General features: G+C 41.1%; 1 protein-coding gene across 1 annotated transcript in view; it reads right to left on the bottom strand.

The window, feature by feature from the left end:
• Positions 1 to 7,717, bottom strand: part of LOC111143110 (solute carrier family 35 member D1) — a 43,051-nt gene extending 35,334 nt beyond the window's left edge. Inside the window, exons 1-7 of the mRNA XM_022496592.1 lie at positions 7,479 to 7,717; positions 6,599 to 6,632; positions 6,415 to 6,501; positions 5,647 to 5,714; positions 3,942 to 4,013; positions 3,249 to 3,317; positions 1,116 to 1,218 (exon numbers count right to left, since the gene is read on the bottom strand). Coding sequence (XP_022352300.1) covers positions 1,116 to 1,218; positions 3,249 to 3,317; positions 3,942 to 4,013; positions 5,647 to 5,714; positions 6,415 to 6,501; positions 6,599 to 6,632; positions 7,479 to 7,681 — 636 coding nt within the window. The 5' untranslated portion in view covers positions 7,682 to 7,717. The remainder of the gene's footprint in view (positions 1 to 1,115; positions 1,219 to 3,248; positions 3,318 to 3,941; positions 4,014 to 5,646; positions 5,715 to 6,414; positions 6,502 to 6,598; positions 6,633 to 7,478) is intronic.
• Positions 7,718 to 10,899: the final 3,182 nt, after the last annotated feature.

The raw sequence follows: 10,899 nt of genomic DNA on the forward strand, positions 1-10,899 counted from the left end.
GGAAATAAGATAAAGTCATGCTCAGTTATAAGATTTAATTATGAAATAAAAAATATACCACTGTTCAGAAAAAACTATAGTGGCATCTGTGAAATCTCAGGTGGGTCCTTACACAGGACACATCATGATAGAAAGGACAGCTCCTTCAATAACAACCCTATGATATATACAGCTGAGTCCTACACAGCTGCTTATTTTTTAAAGATTTATTTATTTAAGAGAGATCGAATTTCTACATCTGGGGAGGGGGGAGTGGAGAGAGAGGGAGAGAACACCAAACAGATTCTCTACTGAGTATGGAGCCTACATGGGGCTCAATCTGATGACCCCAAGATCATGACCCAAACTGAAACCAAGAGTCAGATGCTCAACTGACTGAGCCACCCAGGTACCCCTACACAGCTGCCTACAATAAAGCGAACTTATGCCATAATGTAGTGAAAGCAATGTGGCTCAAATACTCCGCTTTCTGATGGTCTGGCTTGATCTAAAAATAAAACTTAGTGGGTATATATTTAAAGTATATAGTAGACCGACAAACAAAAAATACTTGTAAAGACTTTGTATGCATGCTGCAAGTTAAGAGAAAAAAGGATAGGTGTGGCTAGTTCATGTGTATGAGATGTAGGCCAAGGAAATCAGTGTTGCTCCTAAGAAGGAGAGCAATTCTAATGCTCCGTAAAGTTTCCCATTATTTGGTGGGACAAATAGACAAAATGCATTCTTGATCTGCAGCCCCTTTCAACTCTCACTTCTCAAATCTGCTCAAGGGCTTCTAGATATTTCTTTCTTGTCCAGGTCCCTCACCAACCCTTCTAGAACACGGCCATGAACACTTTCCTGTAATGAACAACCCTAATTACATCCCTCTCCCAAAGTCAATAATCACCCAATCCCTTCCAGAAAAGCTAACTATAAAATCTAATTGCTAATTAATAACTAAAAGAATTTCTTATGTGAGTAGCAAAGCATGGGCATTTTACCCTCAGAGATCCCTAGGTCTTTCCCAGCTCTCCTAAGTAGTTTTCTTTATTCCCGGCTTTTTTTCCTGACAAATAAACATTACCACTCCCAAAACCAATAAACATCTCTTAAAGATTTAGATTGCTACCTACTTTTGAATCTAATTTCTGTTTTACATATGCGCCATTTGCTGCTGTCAGGACATCATTTATCAGAATGAAAACATATCCTTCCAGATCAAATGCCAAGTCAGAGCTGTAAAACACAAGCAACACTTTAATAAAGAACATGAATGTAATTTTAAAAAGACCTGAATGTACAATAAATGGAAGAACATATTCTTATCTAGCTAAGTGAACATTAGGCATTTTATCAGTGATTAGTACTTCTTGATTCCTGGTTATAATGAGCAATTTCATACTCAATAGGGAAGTCTTCAGAAATGAGAAGTACTAACACTTAAACACAATCATTAGCAATAATTAGTCATGTCAATTAATAGCACACCGCTCTGAATTCAAAGTCAGACAACAAGAACAAGTAACCAAATTTGCCATTATAATACGTCTGAAGCAGGAAGAAGGCATCAGAGCTGAATTTCCGAGAGAAGGAAACCAAAATGATGAAGTTGTTAACATGTCATTTTCCAAGGACTCATTCACACAAAAGGCAGGTTGTACAGGAGGTTGGGTCAGTCACTGAGTGGAATTTCTGAAGTATAGATTATAGTTAGTTCTGAGATCAAGCTACAGCAGTGTTTAAGTACACACTAGGAACTCAAATACTTAAACGATTACTTAAAAAGCCTATAGCTAACAGGATTAGGGAAACTGGTGTTTTCTAGTATTTAGCTGAGCACCAAGCACAAGAACAGAACTTAGTAAACTGAACAGAATAACAAAAAACCTAAGAAAAGTATGCCTTCAGTGTACTTCAGCACTCCAGCTAAAATAGTGGCCCAACATCCTGTGATTGTGCAAAGATACTATGTATTCATAGCTAAACCAGTGCATGGAATGGGACTTCTGAGAAACATGATGCCCCTGCAATTCCAGGCAGAACTAGCCTTATGTATAACCCCTCTTCCAAGCAGCCTGACAACCTTCTAACTTCAGACTCCCTTCCTCCCAATCTTTTTCCCTAGTAAAGTGTTCTGATTAGATTAAGTCTCATCCAAAGAAAATCCTCCTTAGAAACTTTTTGTAGGTCAGGGTTGGTTTGCCCTGAGCACTCCTGTTTGGTTCAATTCTGAATCCCACCAGCTTTACAGAACTGCTTCAAAAAGGTCAGAGGCTCACAAAGAATTTTTCTTCAAGAAGGCTTTATTACCTAAAGGAAAAAACAATCAGCCATATAATCAAATTCTAGTAACCAAGTTTTCTATCCTTTTTCGTCTTTTTTTTTTTTTTAAGAATGCAATTTCACTTGGGAGATTTGGGGTGGAATGTGAATTACAGTATTTCCCCCTGCCTATACTACAGGAATGATGAAGGTAAATGAGCCAGTTCAAGAAGCACACTGAACCCCAGACAGAAAATAAATGTCAGGCAGAATTTGCCGCATTAGCAAACCCATACATGCATGCCCTGGTCAAAGTAAAATGTAGAAGGCTTCTAGCCATCACTTTAATTTTCTCAGTCTTTGGGCATATATTTTCTCCCTACATTTTAAAACTGAAACTTAAAAACAATGGGGAAAGCTTCAATAATTTAATAGAATATATAAGTCATGGTACTTGTGCTATATCTTAAGTGAGGCCAAATAAAGATATTCTATTATTTATTATTCCACCACAAGGAAAGAATTCATTATCATTTGCCTTTTCTGAGCACTATTTTCTTTAGCACTATATAAATAAAGTAAAAGAATACCACATGATTTATAGAAGCACACAGGCTCTGGAGTCAGGCACAAATTCAAATTCCAGTGCTGCCATCTATTAGCTGTGTAACCGCAACCAAGTTTCTGAACCTAGGTTTCCGTTTCCTCAACTGAAAATAGGAAAATTATACCCACATCTTTCAGAGGTGTTGTAAAGAATGCATAAATATGTGTAAAATTCCAAACATATTGTGTTGCATATAGAATGTGCTCAATAAGTAGAAGAATCAGGTTTTGCCAGCCTTGACCAGAAAATATGGCCAGAAAGATCTAACTTCCTAAAGAGTCTTTTGGATGCCTCCCAAAGACAGATTCTTACTCAACCTATACAAAATTCTTTTTATTAGTAATTGATTATCAGTAACTATTGATAATTTCCTAATGTGGTCTTAATACATTCTTACCTGGCAGCTACAAAGGCTCCAATAATCATTGCAAATACAGTCATCTTAATACCCCAGGAAAAAGTCTTCCTACAAAATAAAATAATTTAAAGTGCATACATGTACCTGTAGTTATTCACAAAGATTCATTCTGCAATACAGACAAAAAAAAAAAAAAAAAAGTTTTCCTTAAAAAAGCTATAAGCAATTGTAATTTTAAATGTTTCCAAGGAATTGGATATTTCAAAGAATCCTTTTGAGAAAGCAAAAACTTATACAAAAAAAGTATATTCATTTTTTTCTTATTCTTATATTTGCTATTATTATTGAGTTTGAATTTTTGCAAATCAGAATTTATTTCAGTAGAAAAAGGTCACACACATTTGTAGTAAAGTAGCCAAGACAGGAACATTATGTAAAACCTATACTGATGTTTCAGACCCAGCATCATTTGTGGCAACAGTAGGTAAAGGAATTCTGGAAAGTGTATCTCATGTTCAGACAGATTCCAATTCCAATTCATAATCTTCCCAACTACTGAACCCATAAACTATCAACTACTATAGCAAAGGAAGAAAGTCCTTAAACTTCTTGAAAGATAAAGTAGAAATAAGAGAAGTAATTTTACTATTTCACATATGCTGGCCTCTTTTCAAGATGACTAAAGTCCATTAAAGACTAGATATATACATATGTATTAGAAATTTAGCTCACTTGAGTAAAACTCCTTCAGCAAACATTGTAAACAGGATGGAGAACCTTCTCAGAACTGTAAACATGGGCAAGCTGCAGAAAATTTTAAAAAGAGAAAAAATATAATTAGGCAAAATAAAGTTTAGCGATTGACTTTTTGAACTAAGATTCTCCAAATAACTACCTTAGAATAATGCTAGTCTCTTCCTTCCATTATGCTGATTAATTTCATTCCATGTTGGTTAATCTGTGATTAAATTAAACCTTTATTCTCTAGAAGTAATCCTTATTTGAAAGCCTGAAAGAGTTGCTTTTATAAAACTACAGGAAGTGAAAAACTTCAGGCTACCTATAAAAAATGGTAGCAATCACATATCTATTATCAAAGACTAGTAACAGCCACTTTTTAATTTTACACTACTTATTATACAAACATCCTGAACAGTAACCATGTTAGTTTTAAAAGAAAAAGACTTCTTTCGTCCTTCTTTACTAGACTGATCTTATTTCCCACCCACCCCCCACAAAACGACATCTCCAACCCTCCAAACAGCATCTATGATAATCTCACCCCATGAAATACTCCTTGATTGTTCTTTTGTGGAAGTACCTTTGTCTTCCTCTAAATTATCAGAGCACTCTGCTTGCACTAGTCAAACACAGTCTCTTGCAATATAATTATTTCTGAATATATCCCATCTCACTCCAAAGTGCCTTATACTTAGCTGGCAACCAGAGATAGGGTGTGAATGAATGGATGGATAGATGGATGACAATGGATGAAAAAGAGCAAATTCTATACAAGCAGCACTTTGCAGCAGGTCTACATTTCTTCCTGAGTGGGTAATGAGATGGAAAAGGATGCCCCACCCATGCATGATAAATTCAACTTCCACGAACCCTGCCCCAGAGATATCATCATAGTCACTCTGTCACATTTCTTGGGTCTGAAGAAAGAGGAAATGAAAAACGCTTTGTCTCTGATCCTCAGAGATCTCCCCATTCTGTTCTACAATCATCTAATATGCCGGGGGTTAGCTTAAGTGGAAGTAGTGAAACCATGGATTTCTGTTAAATGGCTTTTCCATATGTATAACTTTAATATCACATACACCTAATACATACTACACTTCTCAAGTGGAGAAGTCAAGAATTAGGAGGTTAGAGGATAATAAAACAGTATTGTCGCAGAGCAGAGAACTACTGCTTCTTTCTAAAAGTGAACACGCTGCTTCTACGGTGGTATGCTCATGGGTATAATATTAATCGTATTTGTATCGGAGTTCCATCTGATGTTACTTTAACTACCTCATGTAAAAGAAAAACTACAAAAGTTCTCCTACCCACCCTCTGATTTTGCTTATAGAATTTGCCTAAAATATAGTATTTATAAATTGTGTTAAAGAATTGAAATCCCAGGAACCTAGCATATATTCTTCACTACTATAGCTCTGGAAAAATAATGAAAATCTCCTATAGCAGCATTTTATAACATTTTAAGACTTCTAGTATCAAAGTTGGGGGGGGGACCCAAAACAAACAAAAACTCCTTGTTTTCAAACTTAAAGAATTTAAACTAAAACCTCTGGTGTAATCTTATTTAGTAACAAAAGCTTTCTGGTTCTTTCATTTTTTTCTAATAACAATGTGTTAAATATTTTACATTCAAGTACAGTTTTAAGAATACATCATATTAACCTCACTAGTAAAATAAAGTTATCCATACTTCAGTTTCTTTGTGCTGAACAGTCCCGTGATTTGGTTCCCAAAATATAGTAGAGGTAGTGGAAACGTCTAGAAAATTTAAAAAGGGATAACAAAGCTCAATAATAAAGATAGCTAAAACAAGGTCCTCTCAAACAGAAACAGTTGTTTATATGATCAAATTCTTTCCACTTAAAACATAAGATTAGAACTCATATACAATTTTGGCCCCCATGAAGCACCCAAAAAACATTACTCCTGGATAACAGCAGTACTATGGCAAAGAGAAGGAAGAATGGAGAAGAAAAAAAGAAACAGAAATATGAGTATGATCAAACCATATACGACAGAAACATCACTTGCTTTAAAATATGATAATGTAATAGCCCATGGCTCTAATGTCAGCAGAAAAGGGAAAGGCTTTTCATCTGCATGTGGAGTCAAGCAGAGGCAGGCAGAAGAAGAAGAAAATAAACCCAAGGAATAATGAATGTAGGATACGTCAGCTAGATTAGATGGATGTAGAAAATGCAAAACAGCTGTACTCCCAACAAGTCTTCATTAATTAAAACAACATAAGACATCTGGGGGCCTTTTCCCCCTTAATTTTAAGGAGTTGGTAGGACTTTTCAAAACATGTAATACTACATTTATTCTTTACCTTCATTATATCCATTCTGGGCAAGTTCAAAACTGCAATTTTTTAAATATGCAGAGGACTTATAAAAAAATAGAGCAACTTGTTTTCAGAAAATAAAGATTTTATTATTTCTATTTTATTTTATTTTACCTTTCGAGGTACATTTCTGTCAAGGTCAGGAAACTTGACTACTCTGAGTGCCTTTCCCACCCAGAGAACTGCCACTGTGGCCACCATCTGCAAACAGAGAACACAGATTCACTGTTCTACATATAAAGACACACACAGAAGTTCCAACGACATAAACCACGTAATTCTGAAGATTCCAACTAACCTGGCCAAGTCCAACACATAGTGAGGAGGGAAATCTACAAAAAAGGTAAAGAGAGAGAAATAGAGGGTCAGAAAAACTCAAAAGCAGTTCTGTGAATTCAATTTGCACATCTGCAACCTTAAAATGTATTTTGAAACAAACACCAACGTCTCCCCAAATGAAAACGTGAGAAAAATCCCTGCTGGTTGTCAAGCAACGCCGCTGATTGCCGCTGATTTTGTAGCCTCCGGCGGCCACTTGTCTCATCTTGTCCGAGTCCACAGTTTCAGCCAGCAGCCTGCAACGGATTTTTCAACGGGTGAAGACATAGGTCTCCTCAACGGTTTCACATCTTTACAACAAACATGCTTCTGCTTCTGCCTCGGCCTCGGGGTCCCAGTGACAGCGGCAGAACGGTCTTAAATGAGCTTGATGCGCACGTCCCCAGAGGCTGTCAGCGAACTCAGGGACCCTGAAGCCCGGGACTCCGGGCCAGGCTGCGGGGAAGGGAGGGCATCCCTCGCTCTGCTCCCAGCCTGGCATGCTCAAGAGCCAAAAGTCACGAAGCAACTCCCCTCCATCGCTCTGAAGGGCAAGGTTTCCAGAGCGCTGCTCGATGGGCGCTTTCCCACCGGGATCGAAACGTGCACGGGGCGGTCCTGAGCTCCGCGCCCGGAGCTGAACCCGCACCCCGGCCCGCGCGCCGAGCCGACCCCGCAGCCCCGGCCGCTCATTCACCGCCCGCCCTCCCCAGCTCCCGCCCAACTTTGTTCAGCTTTAACTTTAGCGGCGCAAGTCCAGGGAGCCGGCGCCCTGCCGCCGCCGCGCGCTCCTCCCCCGGCCTCGGCGGCCCTCGCCGCCGCCGCCGCCGCCGCCGCCGCCGCCGCCGCCTCGGCCCTACCTGTAGTTGGTGAGCACGCTCTTGTTGACCACCACGATCAGGAAGGAGCTCACGCCGTAAAAGCCGGCGGCCAGCAGCTTCAGGAACACCGTCAGCGTTTCGGCCGACGCCATCCCCAGCTCCTCCTCATGTCTGTGTGTGGAGGATTTCGCGGGGGCTTCTCCTTTAACCCGGGCATGCTGACGTCTATGAACTTCCGCCATGGCTGCGGCGGCGGCGGCCTGCGAAGGGAGCGGCGGGAGGGCCTGGCGGTGGGGCCGAGCGGCGCAGGGGGCCTACTCCCGGGGGACTCGCCGGGCCCTGGCCGGTGGACGGTGCCGGCTGCGCCCTCGCCGCCTCGCCTCCCCGCACGGTCGCCGCCCGTCCCCGCCCAGGGGCAGGAACGCTGGGTTTCACACCCTCGGGGACTTCGCTCCGGCATTATGAAACGCAGGGTCAGAGGGTAGGAGGCGCGCGGGGATTGGCCCGGGCATGGGTTGGAGAGGGCCTGGAGAAGGGGCAAGGGCGACCCTGAGCTCGGGCGCAGAGGGAGAACAGGCCAAGGAGGGAAACCACTCGGGGACACTGGGGTGCCAGGCGGCAAAGCCCAGACTCTAAACGCCGCTGCCGCCTCGCGCCTGCGCGCGAGTCTGCTCTGGGTCTCTCTGCGGCCGCGTATCTTAAGTCGGGGAAGCTGGCGGCCTGGGGCCCAGAAGCCGTATTCTCCAGATAACAGCCGCAAGGAAAGTACGGACCATCCTCCCCTGGGTAACAGGTGGCTGGCGAAGTAGTTCTCTGTGGTGCGAGCGTCTAGACTCACTTTGTATGCTCTTTTGGTCTCTCTTTCAGAAGGTCAAAGCCCTTCAAAAGTATCATACGTGGGTAAAAGGAAACACTCAACAAACATTTTATTCTGCATATATAAGCCCATTCCCTGGGCTTCTTACATTTTCTGAACCCAGAAAACAAACAGTACTTTTTTTTGCAGATCAAGGGAAAACTTGCTTAAGCAAAATGAAGGCGTATCTAAAAAAGTAGTAAGATAATCAAGCAACTTGGGGATTGGTGACAGAGCAAGGGTTTTGGAGCCGAGTTCGGATTCTAAGATTCCTAGAAATGTCCCCTCACTAACCACTTACTCTTGGGTCAATTAGTTGACCTCTCTGGGCCAGCATCTCCTTATCTCTATGGGTGTAAAACTAGCGCAAAGCTACTTTTCAGTAAGTGGCAGCCATTATTATGTAACAGAAACAAATCATCATTATCAACTTGAGCAAAGAAATGACATACCTAATTTTATTTTTTTTAAGATTTTATTTATTTATTTGACAGACAGAGATAACAAGCAGGCAGAGAGAGAGGAGGAAGCAGGCTCCCTGCTGAGCAGAGAGCCCGATGCGGGGCTCGATACCAGGACCCTGAGATCATGACCTGAGCCGAAGGCAGCGGCTTAACCCACTGAGCCACCCAGGTGCCCCTGACATACCTAATTTTAATGTCAAAAAGAAAAAAGAATTGAATTTGAATTATGTATCTATTTTGTCTATCTTTTTTATTTCTCTTATCCCATAGTTTGTAATTGTGGTAAAATACACATAACATAGAATTGACCATTTCAACCTTTTTTTATTATGGTAAAATATGCTTAGTATAACATTTATCATTTTACCACTGAGTGTACAATTCAGTGGCATTAAATACATTCACATTGTTGTGCAACTTACCACTACCCATCTCCAGAACTGTTGCATCATCTCTAACAAATTATTAACCACTAAACAGTCATTCCCATTCCTCCTCACCCCAACATCTAGTAACCCTATTCCTTCTGTCTCAATGAATTTGACTATTCTGGGTACCTCATGTAAGTGGTATATCATACGGTATTTGCCCTTCTGTGTCTGACATTTTCGAATAATGCTTTCAAGGTTCATCCGCTTTTAGGATATGTCAGAATTTCCTTCCTTCTTAAGGCCAGATAATACTCCATTCTGTGTATATCTTTTGATCCATATCCTTTGATCCATATCTTTTGAGTTTTTCCATGAACACCTTTGTTCTTTGCATATCCCTTAGGAAACACTGGTACATGGATGAAGTTCTTAACATGACCCACTTACAGGATGTTCCTTCTGCCCGCATTTCCAGAGGCATTCCTCACATTTCCCTCCCTAAGCTGTAACCAAATTAAACTATGCCCAGTCCTGTGAAGAATAATGTGGTTTCCTGCCTCTGTGTCTTTACTCCCATTTTCCTGAAAGCAAAAAGGATGCTTTTTCTCTTCCTCCTCTCCCCTGTTTCCTCAAGAACTCCTGCTTTTCCTTTAGCATTTAGGCAAAGCATTACCTCCACTTTGCCTACCTTCTTTCACACTGTCCCTCCATGAACTCCACAGAATTGTTATCTCTCCTTTGTGCCCCTCCCACCCCATCCTTGTACATCCCCATTACAGAAGCTCTGGAATTACATGTTTATATGTCAGGCTGTTCCAGTAGGCAGTGAGCTCCCTAAGGACAAGGACAGGCAGGGACACCTAGCACAGTTTAAATGTTTTTGCTGAATGAATAACTTTTTAACAATGAGGAAAAATGGGCAGATGTCTTCCTTAATTGCTAGCAGCAGAAGAAAAATAACGAGGTAGTTATATTTTGGGAACCACCTGTGAAAAAATTGCTATAAAAATAATATCTCTCGGGGTGCCTGGGTGGCTCAGTGGGTTAAAGCCTCTGCCTTCAGCTCAGGTCATGATCCCAGGGTCCTGGGATCGAGCCCCACATCGGGCTGTCTGCTCCGCAGGGAGCCTGCTTCCTCTTCTCTCTCTCTCTGCCTGCCTCTCTGCCTACTTGTGATCTCTGTCTATCAAATAAATAAATAAAATCTTTAAAAAATAATAATAATATCTCTCATAACAAAAGCAAACAAGCAAAATAAATTTGTGTCACATAAAAAGTATCTTCCCCTCTTCCTCTTCTACCAACTCTTTAAAGAAAGCAACTGCTAACAGTTCAGAGATGGTATTTAGTGCCATGTTCCATGCAGATATGAATACATACATGCATACATGTGTATGTACATATCCATATACATATATGTGTGTATTTACACACATGGATTTTTTTAAAAAGATTTTATTTATTTATTTGACTGAAAAAAAGATCACAAGTAGGCGGAGAGGCAGGCAGGGAGAGAGGGGGAAGCAGGTTCCCCGCTGAGCAGAGAGCCCGATGCAGGGCCCGATCCCAGGACCCTGAGATCATGACCTGAGCTGAAGGCAGAGGCTTAACCCACTGAGCCACCCAAGCACCCCTAGACACATGGATTTTTATACATTTTTTAACACACATAGAATAGAACCAGGTAAGAACACTGAGGCTCAAGCCAGACACTGCCTCTGACACTAATTTTGTGACTGGTCAAGTTACTTGACAATACTGTGCCTCAG

Source organism: Enhydra lutris, unplaced genomic scaffold, assembly GCF_002288905.1.
Source record: "Enhydra lutris kenyoni isolate GAN:26980312 unplaced genomic scaffold, ASM228890v2 scaffoldscaffold9, whole genome shotgun sequence".
In the NCBI taxonomy this organism is placed as follows: domain Eukaryota; kingdom Metazoa; phylum Chordata; class Mammalia; order Carnivora; family Mustelidae; genus Enhydra; species Enhydra lutris.